Genomic DNA, 24,258 nt, shown 5'->3' on the forward strand with positions numbered 1-24,258 from the left:
CCAGGCTGCAGGCAGCACGTCATCTTGGGGGCCTCCCATCCCCTCTAAGACCGCCTTTGGTACAGCCCTTAGACCAGAGTTTGTTACAGATTTCGCAGACGTTCTTACTAGCTGACTCCGCCCCCTGCCTGGTGCATTCTGCTTATGGAGAGGACAGCAAAGACTGTGCTCAGTAGGAAAGCAAAGCCTTGCCCTCCAGGTTCCAAGCTCTCTCCGGAACCCGTCCTCCCTACTGCACCAGGGCTGAACGGCAGGGGAGTTCTCGGTTCATCTGGTACAGAGAAGTAGCCGTCCTTGACCCAACAGCTAGAGGAACAGGCAGTTAAAAATGGCGATCATTTGTGTCATTTCCTGCTGGAAAAATTACCACGCTGCGTTGTGCTCCCAATGGTGAGAGATTGATAGTATGATGTGCTGAGATGGGTTGGCACCAACCCTCACAATCTGTGTGTCAGCGAGAACCCTTCTTCTCTCCTGCCCAAGAGCGTCTTATATAAGCGAGTTCTCCCGGGGAGAGTGACAGCATGGGCCCTGATCGCCAGGAGAAGACCAGCAGACAGACTTCTGCCTCTTTCATGTTGTTCTTGGCTTCTGAGTCAGATCCTTGAGTCCATGTCTCCAGAAGGGTAGACTTTAGCTATTTGCTTTTTCAGTGGAAACTAATACCTTGAGAGGGCTTGGAGGTACCACAGGGACTTTGTGGCAAAATGAGGCATTGGTCTCAATTTATCTTCTGCAGAATAACAATGTCAATTACAAGAGCAGTTTCTGGCCACTCTGAACTCTGTGCTGAGTGCCTCTAGCTTGATTTGGTTCCTCCGCTAGTCCTCTGAGATCAGCGGGAGGGGTCCCCATTCTGCAGCTGAGGGAGCCAGGGGCTTGGAGGTAAAAGGGCAGCCCACGGTCACAGCAAGCAGGTGGTGGGGGCAGGACCAGACCCCAGGTCTGGTTCACTCCTTGACACCGCACAGCATGTAGGAGAGAAGGAACATTTGGGAAAGCAGTCCAACTGCTTGGGTGACTCTCTTGCAGTCTCAAGGCCAACCCCTACTCCCTGCAATTCCTTCCTTAAGTTCCTTCTTGGGGTTGGCTGCATCTCTGGAAGGAAAACCCGCTCCCAGCCCAGAGGTTTCGCCTGAAGCATGACTGACCTCCCCTAGCGCCTTTCTCAGAACGCACACCTCTTATCCCCTCTGCCCCCTCTGTTCCTCTCCAAGTCTGTCCAGGGCTGAGTTCATTAGCTCTGACAAGCACTTGTACCCTAGAAGAGTGGCATTAAGACGCAGAGGAGGATGGGGTGCCACATACTGACCCCAGCCCCTTGGTCCTCTGTCATGATCTCAAGGCTCCAGGTTGATGCCAAGACTTTGGGGGACAGAGCAGGAGTGGAATCAGCCCAGGGTCCCAGGACCGGCATCTCTCAGGGACTGAATCTTGGCAAGTGCCTACGAATGACTGCAGGCTGGGACTAGGGGTGGCAAGGTGGAGGTGCAGACAGAACTAAGTAGAGAAAAAATAGCAAGCCGACCTAGGATACAGTAACGCATCATTCTCTTGCTCTGCCCCTACCTGCCTACCTTTGCATGGGAGGGATCCTGGCTGCTTTTCCCATGGAGGGCAGGAGTGGTTGAAAATTGTAAAAACAAACAGAAGTGCAGGGTTCTTGGATTGACCCTGTCTAATAGATAATTTTTCTTAATCTATACTAAACAGATTATTCCTATAAAGGTAGAGAACGTCAGAGCTGATGCCTGACATAGAACATTCTATATGCTATTATTTCATGTAGGAGGAGGGGTAGAGAGAGCTACTGGAGAGCATCAAAGGCTTTGACTGTGACAGACACTGGGGCCCAGACCTGCCTTGGCTTTAGGGGATACGAAGCCATAGGTCTAAAGCTCTGTGTTTCCAGGAAGCTCCAGAAGAAGGAGGGGCAGGTGACACATACTGGAGTTGACAGATAATAACTCTGCGTTTTGCTTTCCCCTAAAAGCACCCCCATTGCAAAGACAGCTGATGTAATTAGAAGCCAATTTGAGGGCTGCTCCTGCAATGCGTAAAGCCCCTCCTTAGGCAGGGCGTCTGGCTCCCAGCTGCCCTGTGTCTGCCTCTATCAGCTGCATCCGCCGCCCTGGGCAGCAAGATCGGCTTAGAGGTGAATGCTACCCTCTGGGGTCATCTGACCATTGGATTAAGTCCCCCTGAAAAGGCACCGTCTGGCTGCCTGAGACCCCAAGCCCATCCCCAAGGGAGCACTTGGCAGTTGGAAGATGCTGCCTGTCTTCCATCACACCCCCTCCCTTTATGCATGGAGATCTGTCAGCAAGAAGAAATTCATAGGGAAAAGTACAGAAGGTGGTGACACAGTACGTACAAAGATGGCAAGACCCTGCTCAGGGCGTCAGAGTCAGAGACCTCAGAGATCGCCCAGTCCCTGCTAGAGATGAAGAAATCGAGGCCCGCACAGCAGAAAAGTATTGTCTGAGGTTAGAGAATAGTATTTTCAGGACGAGATCTGAAACCCGGGACTTCCGATGTACTGTGAAGATTTTCTCCCTTGTCCCTCCACTTCTTTTTGTTGAGGGAAATCAAAGAGAAGGTTTCAAGGCTTAGAGGCAGGGTCATGAAAGGGATGGGTTTTCCCTGCTCCGATCAGACCAGAACGTGCAGTCCCCAAACCAGAGCGTTACAGAGCCCTGCGTGCCTGGGCCCAGGGTCGAGCCCAGGTTACAGTGACCACCTCTAGCCGCTCAGATGGGAGGGCTTTGAGAGAGGTCAGATCTGCAGCTGTGACGTGACCTTGACTAACTGGCCAACCATTGCAGACAACCTATGTATGCACTGGCGAGATGCTGTGACCATCTTGTCCCAAAACACACTGTAGAGGAACAGCGAATCCGTCCCTCCTATCAGAGGGCAAGAGTAGGGAGGATCCCAGTCACCTGGCCCTGACTCTGGCCTCTCGAAGATGTACACATCTCCTCCCAGTAGCTCGGGAGGAAGTTCATGAAAACAGCTCCTGATCTATCGCAGATGGGGATCTAGAGACTGGGCGCCCTCACCTAGGCCCGCGGTACCCAGAAAGAGTTGGTTGTTGGTCCCTCCACCCACTGCCATGATTCACGGCCATGGAGGAGATCTAGAAATCAGGAAGGACCCTAGACTCTGGTGTCTTCCCCCTTTCCTTCCTTCTCTTAGTCTGAAAGAGGCCACTCATCATGGTGGGAACTGGTCGCCTCCTCTGTGAAAGTCCGTGTTCGCAGACAGTTGTGATTGTAGGTTCCCCAGTCCCAAACCCAGGGCCCCATCGGCTTTCCCATCTTTCTCCCTGGCTAAGGTCATGTATTTTCTTTTGATGCCATAACCCCCTCCACGATACTTCGAGTCATCTTGGATGAATGTGTGTCAGCCGAGGGTTTCTGGGCACCGGGAAGGCCACTGAGGAGACTCCTGAGTTGTGGGATATCAAAGGCGCTTTTCCTAGAGAAGAGCACTGCAGCTCTGTTAGCACACCGGAAGCTGTGGCTTGTGTCTTCATTTAAGAGGCTGGGAGATCAGACTGCTATAGATTGGCCCTGCTGTGGGCACAGGCGGGTTGCAGAGCATGCGGAAGAGGCTTCTGCGAAGTTTGGTGTCTTGGCAGCTCGATGGTATGACTGAGTGGGATTTAGAGGTTCGTGCAGGCCTGTGATGTGACCAGAGATCGCTGCAGTCGTAATTCCCTTGGGAAGGCTCCATTGCGCCCTAATACTCCTGCGTCGGGGTATCTAACAGTCTCCCACCCGGTCTTCTCCCCCTCTCCTATCTCCCCTGGGATGGGGTACAGGGCGGTGGGGCTCCTGTCTTCGGAAGTGTTCCTGTGGAACCCTGCTCCTGGTACTAATCACGCTCAGTGGGGGCCTGCTCCGGCTTCCGCTTCTCCACGCTGCTTCCTCTGAGCGCTCCTGTCCTCTCTCTGACGCTGCTTCCTGACCTTGACTCTGACCAGTCGCCGCGGGGCTTTCCTTTGTGCTTGATCTAACCATGTGGTGGAACGATGGAAACGGAACATGGTTCTGTCAAGCACCGCGGAAAGCACCGCGCTCTCCTGCAGCATGGCCCGCCACCACCGCCACCACCGCTGGACACCTCTTCTCTGCTCTGGAGCACCGCAGCCCACCACCTGCCAGACCCACCTCCCCGGTCTAGCCTCACAAAGGCTGTGGGGGCGTGGGGGGGGGAGTCTCGAGGGGTTCCCAGAGCACCTCCACCTTCCGGTAGCAGATATGGGCTGCAGTGGGTATGGAGAAGCACACTGGGGACACGCTAAGATCTATATCCACATTTCCTACCCCAGATGGAGTCGTCATCCCCCAGATCTACACTGGATGCCAGCCGAGGGGTAAGGTAGCTAGGTCAAAGCTCTTCTGTTCAGAGAGAACGGGTACACTGATGGCATATGCCCCATCGTTTCATGGCAGGGTCCCAGTGCAAGGTCATTTTCCCAAGTGGTAGTTAACACAAAGGTCATAGTGTTTGTGACCCACTCCCTACCCACCATCTTTACCGGAAGCCTTGGGGATGAATGTGAGCATGAGAATGGGGGAAAGTGCCTTGAGCCTGAGACTTTGGATTTAACCTGCGGCTCTTTCTGAACCCAACCCCCACTCCTCATAAGTACGTTGGCCCTAGTCCCCCCCCCCCCAACCTCCTGTGTAGCCTAAAGTCCAGTCCGTGTCCTTTACCTTCCAAGAAGAGTTAACATGGTGGCTTAGGTGCTGGGCTCCTCACGCGGTGCTCGCTCAGTGCCCCGTGAGGGCTGTGCAGAAACCAGCTGTCTCTGATAATAAAAAAGGGATCTAGGCATCTCCCATTCTGTTTGTTTCTTGGTAAATCCTAGGCCCAGTGTCACTAGAAGATTGTTTTTGGTTCATGCCATGGAGTCTGTGTCTCTCGTCCCAGATGAGAGAGACCCATGGTGGGAACCAAACCCTGGCCTCTCCCATGATGATGTATGACACTCACTGTCTCCTCTCCCTCAGGTCACCCCTCAGAGCCAGGGCCCAGCCGTTGCTGAGTAACAAAGAGTCCTGTTTGCCTCTCTGGATGCTTTCACCATATACTGCTTACTATAGGTCAGGCATTGAACTATTTCCATCATTACCTTCTTTAATTTTTAGAACGACCTTATAAGGCCCATTTCACAGATGAGGATATCAAGTCAGAGAGGTTAACTAACTTGTCCAGGGTCAGATGGCTGCTCTCTCCACCTCTAATACTCAGCCTTCCCAGCTATCAACAGACCCGTTGCCTTGAATTATAAGATGGAAAAGAATGATAGGGTTGACTTGAATTGACAGGGAGTAGGAAAAAAAAATTTACCACTCCCTTTCAAGCCTGCTTCTGTTAATAGAAAAAAACTTGAGTAAGCAAGCGAGCATGCAGCACCTTTTAAATGGCTCCTCCCTCCAGCATGGATATACCAAGATGAGTCTGGTACAGAACAAATCCTCGAGCCTGGAGCAATCCCCTATCCTGAACAGGGAGGGCATCTGAGTGCTCAGCGCTGCCCCCACCAGGCCAGGGGCTGGGCCTCTGGAGTGGGTCCACGATGGCACCTTCCTGGGCACCTCCCTAGTTCTGCAGTGGCAGGCTTGTGACCAGGCAGTGCCCAGCCACAGGCCAGGGGCCTTTCCCTCTGCTTTCAGGCAGGTGGCTTCATTCTTAATAGACTCTGATGGGGATAGCTTTAGTTTCCGAGGACAGCTGTCTGCCCAACTGATCACCAAACTCCTAGTAAAACAGTTGACATTTTCCAGCCACTGGTGTCTAATCCCCCAGCCTTTGCCCATGAGTGGATAACTGCGTGCCTAGCAATGTTCTCTGGATTCCATTCATTACTTACGACCCTTTGCTGGTCCATGTGACTCTCTCTTCAAGCTGATGAACTCCCCCACCCCCACCCCAGTTCCTCTTTCTGCTCCTTTCCTCCTTTCATCCCACCCATGTTAGGAATAGTGGAGGCAGAAGAGGAGAGTTCTGGACACGTGCACTGGCAGGGCCATGGGCATCAAATAACAATGAATCTGTGACTTTGATTCAGCAAACGGGTTGGCCAAAGAATGACGCAAATCCAGACTGCTAATGACAGGAGCCATCCTGGGCCCAGCCCTGGCGCCTGCAGCCAGCCCATCCAAAGAATGGGAGCTGTGACTCCCTACCTGCCCCAATCCCATGACCATCCAAATGTTAAAGATGTTCTCTTCTGGAAAGTGGCCATAGGGCAGGGATTCGTAATAAAATCGCGTTGCTGTGGATTTCCACCCCCTGGTCTATTAAAGCTTCTCTGTGATCGTGTACCAAGTGTCGTCGTTCTGAGCTGCCCACAAAAAGGGAGGAGGGTTACAGGGGCAGGAGCGGCGAGGTGCCAGATGACATCAGCTCTCCCATGACCCGCTTCAGCCCTCGTTTTGTTTTATAGCCCTTCTTCAAGTCCTCCGAGATCTCCACTGTCTGAACTCGCCCCAAAGAGAAGAAGCAGTGGCCTATACAGTTACTCCCCTCCTACTAAGTATTTCTGGCAGTGACAAATATGCACTGAGATTGAAATTGACTTTTAAAGCTCTGGAAAAGTTAAAAATACTTTTGGGTAGTTATGAGCATTAGGCATAACAAATGGCTCCGAGAAACCCTGGGTAGTTTCAGTAATGAAATATGAAGTGCTGGGGGTGGCATTTCAGGCTGGCTCTGACCGGGGAAGGAACTCTTTGGGTTCTGTGCGAACGCTGTTATTAACATTTCTGGCTCCCACTCCTATAAAATATCACACTCCGACCCCCTCGTTATTACAAACCAGGGCAATAACAAAAACAGCAGGGGGGGAATGCGGGAAAGAACAGATTAGTCCATCGAATCTAATTGCAAAATCATTTCATTAAAATGGGTCAGCAGTTCCATCGCAGAGGTCCACCAGCTATAATCTAACTATACTACAGAGAGCGATTCCTGCTAACTACAGACGCTCTCACCTTGATTAAAACGAAAACGCATTTAATCGGTGGCAGTCCCCGGCCACAGCCCGGCTGGTGTAATCATCTTCAGGCTCATGGTGTTCAAGAGCAAAGCGTGCTCCCTCCTGTCTTTCAAAGGCATTTGATCAGTGCTCAGGGTTCGTCCACTTTGCAAGGATTCCATTGTAGACAACTTCTGAAGGAAAAGTATATTCATGTGTACAGAGCGTCCCTCCACGCCATCACCGTGTAGAACCATTGGTGGGGAACAAGAGAGGATTGTCATTTAGCAGGGTTTGCAAAATGAAATTCACCCAGGACTCAGCATGCCGATGTGTCTGGAGGAAGATGGCCCGGGTCAGAGTTATTCAGTGGGACGGAGGCTGGCAAGCCAAGGGCAAGAGATTTGCATAATGCATTGGATTAGGAAGCAGCCCAAGTAACTGCGGGGATACGTGCACTGATTTTGCTTGCACAAGCCTGGCGGTGGACGGTGGGATGAAGGAGGGGGGCGGGGAGGGACCAGAGAGGGAAAAGAGACAGGTCCAGGCCTCTGATCCCCTGCCTTCCAGAGAAGGTCTCACTTCAGAATCAGAGACCACCAAGTTCATCTGCAATCAGGGATTAGTGTAGGTTGATAAGGTGAGGGGTAGGAAACCACGAGCATGGAAAATGGCTACTCCCTGCCTCCCTTAGCCCCCCGCAGGAAAGTGCTGTTCAGTCTACCTCGGCCAAGTTGGACTCTATGACCAGTTCTGGAAAGACTGGGATAAAGGTTTTGTCAAAACGCATCTGCAGGAAAAGCTTAGTATCAGTCACACAGCCCTGGCATCCGCCTACCTGGGTTCGTCCCTGTGTGGTGTACCAACTGACCCAAGGGCCTCAGTCTTCTCATCTATAAAATGGAGTCACAATAATCTCCGAGTGTTGCAAGGATTAAATGGGCTCCCCCATCTGAAGCGTGAAGAATAGTGCCTGGCTCATGGTCCGTGCTCTGTAAAAGTCCGCTATTATCGCTAGCTACATGAATATTTTAGAGGCCTCTGATATGCCAAATGTTCTGCTAGGTTCTGGAAAATAATAGTAGTAGGATCGCAAATATTCGTGCAGCTCTTTTCCCTTCCCCAGAGCCTCTCCACTGCCTCGCTCTTCCTTGCATTTGCACAACCATCCCCGTGAGACGGGCAAGTCCTAGACCCCATTTTCCATGTGGAGGGACCTTGACAAATGCAGTACAGCTAACGCTGCTGTCCCGCTGGTGCCTCACACTGTCCCTAATGTGGGTAAGATCGCCAAGGTCTGCCTCACCGTTTGCAACCCCGTGATGCTCCCGTTCTCCGAAACATTTCAGGACCACTCCCATATGGGACAGCTGATGTGCTAGCAGCACCCGGCTCACGCACTGGACAAACATGGACCACGCCTGTGTTTTGTACCTAGCACGGCGCTAATGACATGCTGACCCCCGTCAACTAGCTGGGGAGAACCAGGGCTTCCCCAGCGACCGCCGCTGTGATTGCTGGGCTCACGAGGTTGGCCCGGGTGCCCAGGGATCGTTTCTAAGCGGTAAAGCAGCACCCAGGGCATCTCCCGAGACGTCACATGTTGCTCATCTTGCTGTTACTCTGCAACCTCAGGAGAGACTTGATGTCAACAAAATAAATCTTAGTGCCAGCCACTTTTAGCTCATCAGAACTGGCCTTTCACCATAGCTAAACCGAGCTTATTCTCAAAGAGCGGGCAGAACATTTGGACCCTCACGAGAGTTGTGCTTGTCTTGACAGTTTTTAAATGTTAATTTATTGCTATTATTGGTTTTAAAGAGGATTATCAGGCAACCCTGGGCCAAATTCCCAAGCATTTAGGTCCGTGGATTCCAATTCTCCAGGTCCCCAGCCCTCGTTATTGTCTTCCCCGTGCTGAAGCCTGGTGTCAGTGGTCGCTGACCACCATATGCTGGGTCTCCTTTGTTGTTTCGTTACCTGCTTGAGGAGAACTGAGTTTGTGACCCTCTTCCCTGACCTCATCCCCGCCCTGACACAGCTCCCATCAAAACACCACTGAAATCTCATGGATTTTCATGAACATTTAGAGGGTCCACAGATGATGGGCATCACGGACTAAGTACTCTCCACCCCAAACCGTAGCCCGAATTCTGTACACATGCACCTAGAGCATTTCTCTGAGGAGAATGTAACTGCGTCAGCTTCTCGAAAAGGCCCATGGCCCACCAAAGCTTAAGAGCCTACAGAGCTTGAGCCTGGTTTCCCGAGGACTCAAATGATGAATGACAAAGACCAGGTGGAAAGTGGGAGGCGGGGGCGGGGAGGGCACCAGCAAGGTGGCCGCAAATGAAATCGGGCTGTGTCTGTCCCTGGGCCCCCCACGGGTCTCCCCGCCCCAAGCCCCGCGACCTTGGCCCAGGCCGGGAGCCCCGGTGATGCTGACTGCCGTCTTTGGCCCTGCCCAGGCTCAGAGGATTACCGCAGCAGGTTCAGCAGTGCCTGCTTCATGGACCTCGTGTGCCCTGAGAGCTGCCGCTGTGAGGGTACCATCGTGGACTGCTCCAACCAGAAGCTGGCCCGCATCCCAAGCCACCTCCCCGAATACGTCACTGACCTGTAAGTACTACCTACGCAGCCGCACGCACCCAGTCACCCCGAGCCAGCCGGAGCAGGGTCTCTGGGAGGCAGCCCCTCCCGGCTCAGTCATACGGATGCTCCTTGGCTGGCCTCCACGTCCTCAGCGGAGAATATAGACACCTAGGCATTCCTCCCCGCCTCCCACTGCCGGGAGCAGCTTCCTCAAAAATAAAAACCATTAATCCATTCTACATATATTTTCTGAACACCCCCCGTGAGCCAGGCGCTGCCCGCTAGGCCCACCAGCTTCCACGGTGCACAACGCAGACAGTCCTTCCAGGTCCTTATGAAGCTTGCTCTACAACAGAAAGATGGTTAGTAAATAATGGCCAAAGTCGAGAAAACACTAGAATGATGAGATATATCTGAGTCTCCAATGATGCATGCTAACAAAAGGGTGTGCTGGCTTGTCCAGGAGAAGAAGAGCTAAAGAGCTCCCGCCTGGTAGGGGTGAGGGCGTGACCTGTGCAGCACGGACAGACCTACGTGTGACTCCGGTCTTGATTTTCCTCTCATCGGGCCAATTGCTTCTCAGACCGCAGTGTCCGATTCTTAGCTGTAAAGTGGAGGGGATGGTACCTACCTCCTAGGGCTTTGAGATCAAGCAAGAGAATGCAAGCACGGAATCCGTCCTGACTCATGCATGGACTGAGCCCTGCGTAAATGACGGTGGTCTTCATTATTAGTGGTGTTCATGTTAGCGTTCTCGTTGACTTTACATATTGTGGTAGCACGTGGCCAGGCACAGCCTTCTGGGCCCTCGTGCCCTCCCTGAGTTTTCCCTGGCTCCACTGACCTTGGCTGAATGTGAGGGCCAGGTGGCAACTCAGCTCAGGCCATGGGGGAGCTGGGGAGGGTCCCATGGAGGGCGGCGGAGGAGGCGCCCCCATCCCCGGCTAACCCACCACCTCATCGGCTTGTTTCCCATGTAGGCGACTGAACGACAATGAGATATCTGTTCTCGAGGCCACTGGTATCTTCAAGAAGTTGCCCAACCTGCGGAAAATGTAAGTCAGCCTCGGGCACTTGGCAGCAGCCTCCAGGCCCTGGCCAGGGTCTGTGCTAGAGACTAGAGCGAATGCCAGGGGAATGCCAGGGCATCGGCGGCTCCCTCACCCTCTGCCCCAACCCCTCCTAGCCTCTGCCCCTACTACCGGCGTGTATCTGGAAGCAGAACAGTAAGGCACAGCCATACAAAGATAGACCAAAATGAAACTTCACTGTTTAGGTTGTTTTTTTTTTTTTTAATGAAGATGTTATTTATTTGAGAGAGAGCAAGAGCGAGCACAAGCAGGGGAGGGGGGGAGAGGCAGAGGGTGAAGGAGAAGCAGACTCCCCGCTGAGCAGGGAGCCTGATGTGGGGCTCGACCCCAGGACCCTGAGATCCTGACCTGAGTCATGAAGGCAGGTGCTTAACCGACTGAGCCACGCAGGTGCCCCAAACTTCACTGCTTTTAAACTGCCAAGTACCGTGCAGAGCGTGCACTCGGCACCAGCCCAACCCTCACGCAGGTGCCCTCTGCTTGTCCTGACCCTCCACACCCAGCGTCTACCGCAAGGGGTGGCAAGAGGAACTCAGGTGAGGACCAGCAATGGGACACAGGAATCTAGGGTACGTGTCACTTAGACTTTTACAAGGTGACAATAAAAGTTCTGTTTTTAGACGGCCTCTACAGGCTCCTGTGTCGGTGAGGCACATTAGAGTGGAAATGGTAGATGTCTTGCACACTGGGTTTCAGTCTAGGTGTCCCCGGGCCTGACCAGAGCCTGACCTTAGGCAAAGGGCCCACGTGCTTCCATTGGCTTCTCCAGTGCCAACGCTGCCTGTCCTCATAACCCTCTCCCTGACTCCAAGTTTGGGCCAAACAAGAATACTGTGGCTGAGCTAAGGGAGCATTTGTCCTGGTCCAGAGGCCTCATTCCCTGCCTCGTGCACATTATCTCGTGTAATCCTTGGACACTGCCTGGTGCTGGCCTCACACTCCCCTTCATGTGGTGAGGAAGACGGCAGGGCTTCTCTAAGACCACACAGCCGATGACTTGGGTTCATCCGTAATCACACCAGTGTGCAGTTCATCCTGCTTCCACTCATCTTCCCTTCCCGAGAGCCCTCACAGAGGTACCAGCACGGACAGGGGCTCTCCACCCTCCGACTCCCTTCTCCTCGGCCCCTCTCCCTGCTCCCACCCCAGACTCCACGCCTCCTGGCCTCAGAGTGGGGTTCGCCTCTGGAACAAAGGAAATACAGTCAAGCCTCATTCTTCACAAATCCCATATTTGCTAATTGACTTATTCGCTGAAACTTCTTTGTAATCTCAAAATCAGTATTCACAGTGCTTTCATGCTCATTTGTAGACACGGACAAAACAGCAGAAAATTTGAGTCGTCCCGCAGGCCTGTTCTCAGCTGATACCGAACAAGGCCGTGCTCTGATTTCTTGTTTTAGCTCTCAGACTGTAAACAAGTGTCCTTTTCACAGTATGTTTGGGACCACATCTATTTTGCATGTTTATGCATTTCGGTGATTTTGCTGTTTAAATGGCCCCGATGCATAGTGCTGCTGGGCCGTCTAGCCTTCCGAAGCACAAGAAGGCTGCGATGTGCCTCATGGAGAAAACACGTGCGTTACATAGCTTTGTTTAGACACGAGTAATGGTGCTACAGGCTGTGAGTGCCATGGGAATAAATCAACCACATATATTAAATAAGATGTCTTTAAACAGAAACACACATCGGACAAGGTTATGTATTGATCAGCTGATAAAAATGTGACCAGAGGCTCGCAGGAACCTAACCCTGTGTTTCTCCTAGGAGCCGTGGTTCGGCATTTCCTAATTCAGTTTTCCCCATGACTTTGTAGACCATAACTACCGTGAATAATGAGAACTGACTGTAAACCTTTATTTTTGGTCATGTTCTCCACTCTTCCACCCATCAGTCCCCTGCAGACAAGAAGGAGAAAGACCTTCCCCTGCCCTGTGCTGCACCTCCCTCTCTCCCTGCCCATAGCCACCACCTTGCCCATGGCCTCAGTGACTGCTCTGTAACCGGGAGCAGGAGAGAGCACTCTGAAGGGACAGAGGAGAGAGGGACACACATGGGTCCTGGTGAGGATTGTGGCCATCTGTGTGGTCAAGCTTCAGAAACCGGTCATAGACATCACCCATCACCTGCAAGGAAATGTCCTAATTCAATCCTGAGAAATGCATATTGTTTTAAACCTCAAAACAGAAAGTTCCATGTGTATGGAGAGAAGGCAGGTATTAAAATGAGTCAGGCTGGCCAAGCACATACCTGCATAGTAAGCAGGATGAAGTAGTCCTTGCTTCCGTAGAGAGACGCTACCCCCCGTGAAAGGTGAAACTCACATACTTCGAGTCTCTCTCTCATCCTCCCCCTCGTGACAGGGACAGGAGAATAGAGAGCCGTTTCTGTGCACCAAGAAAAACAACACAAACCCAGTGATAAGTGACCACCAACTCCCAGCCTCAGCATCCAAGCCACAAGAGAGTGGTGGGGACTGTGGCAAAACACACCCAGTTCTTGCGAAAGAGGTGAAGGTCGCCGGGTTTGTCCCAGCGTTTGCTGTGCTAGAGTGAAGGTCTGGGCTGCCGAACGTTCCCTGCAGCAGCTGGAAATCCAGGGTGCAGGCAAAGAACAGACCCACATTTGTTCTGAGTTCAGCTCTATCCCCCTCCTGCTGTGGGACCCTAGGAATGTCCTTAGCATTGTTGAGCCTTCGTTACGTGGTTTGGATTGGTAGAGAGAAATAAGGCTGACGACGTCGATGAAACACATGCCGCTGATTGTGGGCCTGGGATGAAAACGTGCTGGAAGACAGAGGAGCACATCTGGGCTGAGTGACCCAGGGTAGCTAGTTATATATTTAAAACAGGATTTGCAGGTTCAGATACTTTCAAGATCCAGAGAGTAGCACAGATGTGGAAAGGAGCTTGGTGCATGGTGATAATTAATAATTAATAATAATAATAATAATAATAATAATAGCTAGTCACTAACGGTTGCTAGACACGTCAGTCCGTGCCAGACCGTACTGATATTAATTCATGTAATTCTCACCAAGAAAAACAAAAAGCTTTGAGATTGTTTCATTTTACAAATAAGGAAGCTAAAACACAGAGAGTTAAGTAAGTTATCCGAGATTAAAGATCAAGCCGCAGAGCCAGGAGTGGTAGCCGTGCAGATCCGCTGGGGAACGCACGCACGATCTGAAGGCAGTAATTGCACGTGTGTGCACATGTATGTGTGCAGAAATTCACATTCGTAGTACTAGCCAACCGAGCAAATGACCCGAGGGAGCAGATCTGGTCCCAAAGGCCACCAGCTACAACCACTTATTTAAAAGAACTTGATGGCTGCTCTTATTGTTAAGTAAAGGGTCTTACCTGGGACCCATCACTGTCCCTACACCCCCATAGAAGTGGTGGGCCAACTGGATCAGGGTAAGGTTAAAGTGTCCAAATCTGCTAAGCTTCCTCAAGGACTGTGAAGTCAGGGCCCTGAGGTTATGCTCTTGACTTTACCCTGACCGGGCGCAGGGGCCGAGGAGGGTGAGCGTGAAGCCAGGTGTTGAAACTTTACTGTGCCTTTACCTGTCCTGTTGGAATAATGAGATCTCCAGAAGTATCACATGTACTGAGGGACGCCCTCCCCCACAAAATGTATGAGCCATTCCCCGAAAGGATCATTAGTACTATGGTAACTTGGGGCAACTTTTCAAATGACGTCACATTCAGACTGTGGCTATGACCTCTCCCAGGCAGACGTCTAGGTTAGTTCCTACACTGAAGGAGGATCTCAGGCACAGGCTGAAACCTGGCAGCCCTCTAACCAAAATCAGTATACACGGGCGAATTTGTTCGCGGTAGTTGTGTTTTTAGTAAGAATTAGTTGCCCACTTTGAAAAATCAGGAGTGCTCACGGAAAAAAAAAAAATCCAAATTTCTGGCATCTTTTGGAAAATCAGAAGGTCTGGCAAAATGGGGCCAAATGGCTCCAGTTAAGCTGAAGCAAGGAGGAGCTGCCCCCCTTAAATAGGCCATGTGCTTTTTTGGTCACTGGGCTTGTGGACTGTGCTATCCCCCCAGACCTGCTTCCTGAATTAAGTCACCAGCCTGGACCCTGTGGACGTTTGAGCTTGCAACCCCAGCTTGAAATAGAATTTCCACCTCGGGGAGGGAGAGGGTCATAAAAAGGGTAGACAGGACCTTCCTCACCTGACAGCATGCCAGAGTGCTTGCTCCATGATGACCCAGTATCCTCCGTTTCTAGAACAAAATCCACTTAGCTCTCTCCCCATTACATTTTCATCTGGGACGGGGCTTTAAACAGGATCGCAGATGCCTCCCTGTTGCCAGAGTGCCTGGGCTGTCTTACAAGCCATGAGCGAGAAGAAGCCCAGGCTTGCCTCCTCAGACTCAGGCTTTCCAGGGGAAGCCAGACAAATCCCCAGCCTCGTTGTTTCTTGGGACAGCCAGCAGCCAGCAGAGGCAGTGGGGGACACACACGGGGTTTGTCGTGGCGCTGCCCCTCTGAACTGCCCCCTGAGCCTGCGTGGGAGCTTCCACGGCTGGGCCCTTTCGAGTGTAAGACCCTATCCTCATCAGAGTCAAAGCCAGGATGAAGCCATATTCCTTCAGGTGCGTCTGTAGAGACAAAAATAGAGAGAGGCCTCCTGAATGGTCCTGGTTTCATATTTTGGGGTTCCTGGGATCTGGGGCGTCTTCAGGAAGATAGCGCTCTGAGAGTAAGACAGAGCTTCTACAAAAGCCCGATGCCCTCGTTTTGCGTGGAGTGCTTGCACCAAGCTGCCCGGAGTTTTGAGCAGCACTTTGATGAATGGAGAGACAGCCTCAGCCTGGTCTTCTGGAAAATTCTATCCCCTCCTTTTTTGCTCTCCTTATGTTTTCCATTCTCCCAGCCTGAGGAAATCCAATTCACAAACCTTACAGTAATGTGATGTTAATTTTGCTCATTTGAAGAAACAGATGTCAGGAAATGGGAGCCCTCCCCCTTCATGGCTGCTTTAACTCATCTTCATTGCCCACGCAGTGTACTTTAATTCCCCAAGGAGCCTAACTCTCTCGAGCAAAATCCTGCTCCTCCGACATTCATATGAGTTATAGCTACTGGGAGAGCCTTTATCTCTCCTCCCGCGTCTAATTTGGGGGTAATTTGCAGTCTCCCCTGTGCATTACCTTCATTCCTGGGTTATCCCAGACCAGGACTACCAGGATTTATTAAAAAAAAACAAAAACAAAAAACAAAAAAAAAACGGGTGAGTTTAAGGAGAGCCAGCAAGGGTGGGGGGCAGAAATCCAGTGAGAGAGTCTCCCAACTCTCTCAGACCTTGGGGGAAGGATGCTGATCAGTATTGCTCCTGTTTCCTTGGCAGGACAGAATGGGGAGGAGAGCAGGGACATGACAGGAGTGCTGAGGGTGCAGACGAGGCACACAGGTGTGGGCACTGCCATGCCTTGCAGGCCCAGGCCCTACCTGGGAAGGAGGCAACAAGCTGGCGTCGAGCCCATGGGTGCCCGGTTCCGTTGTTGCTCTGAGCCAGTTGCTGAGGGAAGCTTCACCGCCTGGGTTGCCATGGGTCAGCCCAAAGCTGCGCCAGGCGGGTGCATGAGAGAAGCAAAAGCACCAGGGGTTCAGTGTGGTGATCCAGGACCTGGCACCGCACCCTCACCTCTCTTCTTCCCAGCAGTACAATGGGCCAGCCTGTCCATCTCTGGTGAGCCCTGGGTCCTAACATCCTCAGTGTGCTTAGAGGGTTAGCAGGCTCCGTCTACACCTGCAGGTTTCGCCGTTCGCAGAACACCATTCCCTGTGCAAGGCACGGACAGGCTCTTTGCTCGGGAGACTGGATACTTCCCCCAGTTTGTATAAACACCACCACTTTCCACTCCATCCATCCTGCCTGGGGTGCATTTCAGGACTGACCGTTTGGGTGGTCCACGGAGGCTTCCCGCCAAGGAGCGCCCTGGGGAACTCACAGCACCGGTGGCCCTGCAGGAGCTCTCGGGAGGCCTGGCGTGTTGTGATCAGGCACCACGAGGGAAAGGCCTTCTTGGAACTCGGGCAGAATCAGAAAGGGTGACCCGCAAGGCCTGGTAGGACCTAGCTGTTAGAAAATGCAATATCCCAAGCCCTGAATTCTGCGAAGTAGTAACAGAAGGGTGTGAGTGTCCACACCACCAAAGGAACATTGACTTAGGAAAGCGGCAGCTCACCGGAGGACTTCTGATGCCCAGAAAGCCTGACCTCAATCCCAGTTCTAGCAGCTGTGTGACTCTGGGCAAGTTAAAGTCTTTGAGCCTCAGTCACCTCATCCATAAAATGAGACAACGATACTACACGTCATGCTCTTCTGATCGGCATTGTTTTAAGGCTTCGATGTGATTCTGTGGGCCAGACCCCTCATGTGGAATTTAACGCATAATAAGTGCTCAGAAAGTAGTCACTAGAACGTGTCCGTTCATACCAAGGGTCTCAACGGTCGAGCCGGAGGCTCTACAAACGGCCCACTCCCGCAGAGGGCATGTTTTATATTTTTCTCCGGCCTTCCCTGAGAAGCACTGCTTGGGGAGAATCTCTGTTGAAGGGAGAAAAGCAGTTTGAGAATCGCCATTTTACATGTGCCCGTACCTGGGGCTCAGAAATAAGGATCACCCTGAAAAGACGTCAGGCTGCATGTGGCCCCAACCGTGAGGGACTGAGGTCCCTGCTCCACAGCCACAGGTGCTGAAGACCAAACATCAGGGAGCCCCTCCATCCTGTCCTTGGTCTAGGGGCACCGGAGAGTCCCCCCTGGCTGCAGGGCTCATGATTCCCTGTCTGTATCCTGACCCACTCTGTCCCCTCCTTCTAGAAACCTGAGTAACAATAAGATCAAGGAGGTGAGAGAGGGTGCCTTCGATGGAGCGGCCAGCGTGCAAGAGCTGATGCTGACCGGGAACCAGCTGGAAACGCTGCATGGACGCATGTTCCGGGGCCTCAGCAGCCTCAAGACCCTGTGAGTGCCTGGAGCCTGGGCCAAGGCCTGCGAGGAGGTGGGACGGCAGGGCCATCAGACGGGGATTACAAAGGCTGGCAGGCAGCTCCTGAGCCTGGGTCCTGTCCTGACAAGCTGAGTGCCTTCCTTCCTGGAGCCAGAGAGGCGCTAGGCATTTCCCAGCGCTCGATGGGAAAGAACTTAGCATGCTCAGCACCCCCGGCACACACACTGAAAGGTACTTGCCCCAATGTGTACACGTAGCTATATTGATGCTGGAAATGTGCTGAGAGAGGCACACACACGTACCCACTTAGACGTAGACACATGTACATAAAAATGACACACAGGCAGCATGCAGATAAGCACATACACACACAAGCACACACACGAGCTGACGGCCCACAGCCACGTCTCCACTCTCCTCTGTCCTCCCGGAAATATCCATGCAGACACTGACCGCCACACAGTATTCACGCGTACCCACAGGCACCCCTGACGCCCGTGTTTCCTGGACGTAAAGGCTGCGCAGACAAGAGTGTACACACACGTTCAGAGGTAGCCGCGGTGGGCCCCACACCCTGCTGTCCGAGAACAAACCTCAGCAGCACGACTGGTCCGGGCCTGGAGTTGGCAAAAGCATCCCACCTACACACACACACACACACACACACACACACACACACACGTGCACACGCCCTGTGGCTATGTGGTGGGGAGACAATCACACCTGTGCTCTCTCATCCCCACCCCTCTCCTTGCAGGATGCTGAGGAGTAACCTGATCAACTGTGTGAGCAATGACACGTTTGCTGGCCTGAGTTCAGTGAGGCTGCTGTCCCTCTATGACAATCGGATCACCACCATCACCCCTGGAGCCTTCACCACCCTTGTCTCCCTGTCTACCATGTAAGTCCTCCTGGGCCACTGCACACTGACTCTGGGCTCCTCCCCTGCACACCTCTCCCCTGGCAGCTCCCTACTATGTTTGGCCAAGGTCACCTACCCATCTGTCAACTTAATAACCATTTGCTGGGCTCCCTCCATGTGTCAGGCACCATCTAGGTGCTAAGGATTCACAGAACAGTCCCTCCTTCCTGCAGCTCACAGCATAGTGAATTACCGCAGAAGGGAGGTCCACAGTGATATGAAAGCCCAACATAGGCTTGGTCAGAGAACACTGGAGCTGTGTTCTGGAAGGTGAGTGGGAGTTAGCTTGTTCAAGAAAGTAGGAAGTGCATTTCTGTCTATCGGAAGAACATGTGCAAACGCCCTGTGGTGAGTTTTTGCAGAGCAGATGGGCGAAACTGAGCAAAGTCCAACGTGGTCATAACACATAGTAAGCAAGGATGAGGTCTAAGGCAAGGCAGGAGGGAGGCCAGGGCCAGCCTATAGGCCTGCCATGGACTATTTTAGTCTTCATCCAAAACATGTCAGGAAGCCACTGAAGGTTTTAAGCAGACCAGTGACATGATCCCACAGAGGGTTTTAAATGATGTCACTGGCCGCTTAAATACGTGTGTCAGAACCAGAATTAGAACCTGGCCTTCTGGACACCTAAATGAGCGCTCCTGCGCAGATAATTCAGTGTATTGGTAAGGGAGGCTTTAGAGTAGTAAAGTGATGGGCTCTAGAGCAAATTTCCTGGGTTCAAACCCTGGCTTTACCTCTTATTAGCTGTGTGACCTTGGAAGTTACTTCATCTCTCCATGTTTCAATTGTTCCTTCTTTATAATCCATCTCATAGGATTGTTATGAGGATTGAATCCATTAATATTTATAAAACGCACAGGAGGGGCCTGAGATATAGAAAGTACTCAACACACGTTAGCCTTTATGATTGCACATAATACTTCCACGTGGCTCCGTTAACCTTAGTTGCTGGTCCATTCTTCTCTCTTCCTTCCCCAATGACTCTTTGTGTTTTTTTGTTTTGTTTTGTTTTGAATAATAATTTTTTATTATATTATGTTAGTCACCATACAGTACATCCCCAGTTTTTGACGTAAAGTTCCATTATTCATTATTTGCGTATAACACCCAGTGCTACATGCAATGTGTGTCCTCCTTACTACGCATCACCGGCCTATCCCAATCCCCTACCCCCTCCCCTCTGAAGCCCTCAGTTTGTTTCCCAGAGTCCATAGTCTCTCATGGTTCATTCCCCCTTCTGTTTACCCCCCTTCATTCTTTCCTTCCTTCTCCTATCGATCTCCCTGCTATGTCTTATGTTCCATAAATGAGTGAAACCATATGATAATTGTCTTCCTCTGCTTGACTTATTTCACTTAGCATTATCTCCTCCAGTCCCGTCCATGTTGCTGCAAATGTTGAGAAATTGTTCTTTCTGATGGCTGAGTAATATTCCATTGTATATATGGACCACAAATTTTTAATCCAGTCATCTGTTGAAGGGCATCTCGGCTCCTTCCACGATTTAGCTATTGTGGACAATGCTGCTATGAATATTGGGGGGCATATGGCCCTTTTCCTCACTACATCTGTATCTTTGGGGTAAATAGCCAGTAGTGCAATGGCTGGGTCATAGGGTAGCTCAATTTTTAACTTTTTAAGGGACCTCCACACTGTGTCCCAGAGTGGCTGTACCAACTTGCATTCCCACCAACAATGTAGGAGGGATCCCCTTTCTCCACATCCTCTCCAACAATTGTTGTTTCCTGCCCTGCCCATTTTTGCCATTCTAACTGGCGTAAGGTGGTATCTTAGTGTGGTTTTGATTTGAATTTCCCTGATGGGTAATGATTTTGAACATTTTTTTCATGTGTCAGCCATTTGTATGTCTTCATTGGAAAACTGTCTATTCATATCTTCTGCCCATTTTTTTATTTGATTATTTGTTTCTTGTGTATTGAGTTTGAGAAATTCTTTGTAGATCTTGGATACTAGTCTTTTATCTGTAGTGTCATTTGCAAATATCTTCTCCCATTCCGTGGGCTGCCTCTTGGTTTTTTTTTACTGTTTCCTTGGCCGTGCAGAAGCTTTTTATCTTGATGAAGTCCCACAAGTTCATTTTTTCTTTTGTTTCTCTTGCCTTTGGAGATGTGTCATGAAAAAAGTTGCTGTGGCCGATGTCAGAGAGGTTACAACCTATGTTCTCCTCTATGATTTTGATGGATTCCTGTCTCACATCAAGGCTTTCATCCATTTGGAGTTTATCTTTGTGTATGGTGTGAGAGAGTGACTCTTTGGAAGAAGGAAGAGAAAGACTTTTGGTTGCATCTCCTGTTGCTGCCTATTGTACCCATATACCCACCTCGCTGGGAATACAAGCCAAATTATAGATGTCCTAAAGGGCCCATACCATCTGGTCCCTCCTAACCTCCCTCCAGGACACCTCCCGCCCCAGTGCCCCAGACCCACTCCTACTATCTGGAACATCCTTCCCCCAGCCCCCCTTCCCTCCTTCCCTTCTTTGCTCAAGTGTGGGTTGCCTCACCCCGCTCTGCCCCCGTGCCATGCCCCCCCAGTCCTCAGCCCAGCCCTCCTGACCATTTCCCTAGCATGGACCATTTCCTAATAGACTGTACAACCGATCTTTGTGTGGTTGATTCCATGCTGTCTGCCTCCCATCAGCTGGAATGGAAACTCCAGAAGGACAGGGATGTGCAGCTCTTTTGTGCATTGCTAACCCGCAATGCCTGTATCTGTGCCTGGCCCTAAGTGAGTGCCCGTTATGTAGCCGGTGAATCAGTGCGTGAATGGAATGCATGAATGACAGCAAGACGGGGGGCAGGGGGTTAGGAACTAGCACCCGCAGGTTGATTTGCTTTAGCTCACTCTTTACCCCTCCTGTGTGCCTCCACACTGAGAATCCAAAGACACAAAAGATGCCCAGAGGGGTGGAGTCACAAAGCATTCGGGGAACCAGCTTTGACACAAAAGGAAACTTGCCTGACTTGGCACAGCTGCTGAACGTCAGCGTCGGGATTCAAACCCGGGATGCCTGACTCCCGAGCTCTTAATTGTCCTGTCATACCACAGCCACTCAGGGCTGTCTGGCCTCTTATGTAAACTCCCTAAGCTTTACTTGCCTCCTGTGTGACATGAGAATAATGTCCCCTCCGTCCTCGGGCTTATGAAGTGCTGAGCCTGGTTCCAGTCCTCTAGGCAACACTCAGACCCACAGCTGCTCTTCCCTCCTCCTTCCACCAGTCCAGTCACTGCATTCCCCAGATATAGATACAGTGGCAATGCTGATGCCACACAGGACCCCGGAGATGCGGAACACACAGACGGGTCTGATGCCCACCCTGGGGGAGCCGAGAGTCTAAGGAGAGAGGCAGACATTGCGCGGCCAGTACAAGCTCTGTGGGTGCTGTGCAGGCCACGCGGGTGAATGAGGGAGAAGACTGGGACAGGTGCAGCTCCTCACTTCCCTTTAGGAGAGGGGCCATCTGAGCCAGGACTGAAGGGGGAGGAGGAGGACGCAGCCAGGCAGACAGTAGAGAGAGTCATGCCAGGTGGGGGACTAGACACTAAGTATAAGAGAATCGTGCTGAGGGATTGAAGACAGTCCACAGCTGGAGCTCAGGGGAGAAGGGAGGGCGTGGCAGGAAACCGTGGTCATGTCCATCCACAGAGGTCCAGAATGAGACCCTTGCAAAGACCGCCTCTGGATTCTAGAAGAGAGTCTGCCTTTCCTTTCCTGGACCTCCTCTCTCCTTCCTGGAACCCAGAGCAGACCCCCCTGGAGAGCTGGGCCTTAGGGTTGCAGCCCTGGATCCTGAGGCCAGCTTCCACAGTAGAGGCGTAAGTGCTAACCACTCAGAGAGGGCCCTTCTTTCCTCCCAGAAACCTCCTGTCCAACCCCTTCAACTGCAACTGCCACCTGGCCTGGCTGGGCAAATGGCTGAGGAAGAGAAGGGTCGTGAGCGGGAACCCCCGGTGCCAAAAGCCGTTCTTCCTCAAGGAGATCCCCATCCAGGATGTGGCCATCCAGGACTTCACCTGTGAAGGTGAGGAGGCTGGGGGCAGGGCGGAGGGGCGGGACCTGGGAAGGCAAGAAACATAACGAGAGAGGAGAGGTGCAGCAGGTAACTAGCGGTCAGGACGCCCTGAGATCTGACACTGCTCTGCCCTCTGGCATGCAGGTGTGGCTCTGACGGGCTCTGCAGCTCTGCTGCTAGCCCTATGGCTCCCTCATGCAAAGTGAGAAAGGGGGCCCCTTTCTAAAGACATTTTACTTCTATCAGAAATGTGTCATAATATACTGATTTTTAAAACAAGACACCTTATGGCTATCTATGAGAATACTGTTTTACTAAATGTCCTAACCTATCATAGTCACAGTGGGATCGGTGCCCATTAGATGGTGAGGCACCCTTGTGCAGTACGCAACCTACACAACTGTGCATGAGAGTCCTGGCCTTCAGTGTTCCTATCTGTGTCATGAGACTCAGTGTATCCTAAGAAACAGGCTTCAGGATGAGCTCCTGGAAAATTTCTATCCCTGGCTGGGTGGTTATGAATACCTGGAGGTCCGAGGCTTTGAGTGTCAGGATTCCAAAGGGCATATTTACATAAATTCAAGCCAGCACAATTTTTGCTTGGTCAGCTACAGCTTATCTAGAGACAAATTAACTAGTTTGTAGATTAACTGAGGTTAAGGTAAAATGGGGCCTGGGGACACGTTTACCACCCCCAGAGGGATTGTGACAGTGAAAGGAATGGAGAAACGAGGAGAAAGAGGGAGTAAACAGGGCTCTCCCCCTACCCTGGATCCTCCTTCAGTCAGTTTGGCTTATTTCTGATTCGGTTCACGGTAACCGCTTCCGTTTCTAATACTCTGGTTAATCAAGTTTTTGAAGTGTTCGTTTTATGTTGAACGTGTTAGAAGAGGGTGGCCCTTTTCCCCGATCCAGGCATACATTCTTTCCCCTTTACCCATGAAGGAGACCAGCAGGCTCCTTATTTCTTGTTCTGGCTCAGAGTGGAGGGCTTCCCTTTCCTGAAGATGGCTTGGTCCCTAGCACCCAGCCTCGTTCCCCTTCCCCGTCCCCTCCCCATCCCCCAGAGAAGTTCGTGTCCCCCCAAGCTCACTCGGGGACTGTCCACAGGCAACGACGAGAGTAGCTGCCAGCTGGGCCCACGCTGCCCGGAGCAGTGCACCTGCGTGGAGACGGTGGTCCGGTGTAGCAACAGGGGGCTGCACGCCCTCCCCAAAGGCATTCCCAAGGATGTGACCGAACTGTAAGTACTCCCACCCTCTAATCCCACCACCGCCAGCATCCACCACGCTTTATCTCTAGTGTCCCCTGCACAACTGCCTGGGGTGCCCTTCCTTGAGTGGACCCCAACACCATGGCAGCAGAGCCTCGGCCTAAGGGTCGGGCAGCAGCTTAGACGTGGGCACAGGAAGCACACTCCCCAGGGCCTCTGCCCGGCAGGTGGCGACTCCCTGGCCCTCCGAGTACAAGGGGGAGGGTCACCGTCTTGTTTTCTAGATCCCCAGGAGCCCCCTGCTCTGTACTCCGCCTTCCAGATTCCCCAGCAGTCTCTCAGTCTGACACCAGAAACAAACATGCCCCAACATGATCCTGTCCCCCATACAGCTGCCCATGCTGCAGATGAAATCTCAGCCCTGAGTCCTG

General features: G+C 51.9%; 1 protein-coding gene across 1 annotated transcript in view; it reads left to right on the forward strand.

Annotated features, from left to right (window-relative positions):
- Window positions 1-24,258, forward strand: part of SLIT3 (slit guidance ligand 3) — a 585,386-nt gene that overhangs the window by 497,306 nt on the left and 63,822 nt on the right. The window contains exons 15-20 of the mRNA XM_045792074.2: window positions 9,460-9,610; window positions 10,564-10,638; window positions 17,526-17,669; window positions 18,413-18,556; window positions 22,460-22,623; window positions 23,725-23,857. Of these exons, the coding sequence (XP_045648030.1) occupies window positions 9,460-9,610; window positions 10,564-10,638; window positions 17,526-17,669; window positions 18,413-18,556; window positions 22,460-22,623; window positions 23,725-23,857 (811 nt within the window). The remainder of the gene's footprint in view (window positions 1-9,459; window positions 9,611-10,563; window positions 10,639-17,525; window positions 17,670-18,412; window positions 18,557-22,459; window positions 22,624-23,724; window positions 23,858-24,258) is intronic.

This window comes from Ursus americanus, chromosome 15, assembly GCF_024610735.1.
Source record: "Ursus americanus isolate L20-20 chromosome 15, mUrsAme1.1.p, whole genome shotgun sequence".
NCBI classification, from domain to species: Eukaryota; Metazoa; Chordata; class Mammalia; order Carnivora; family Ursidae; genus Ursus; species Ursus americanus.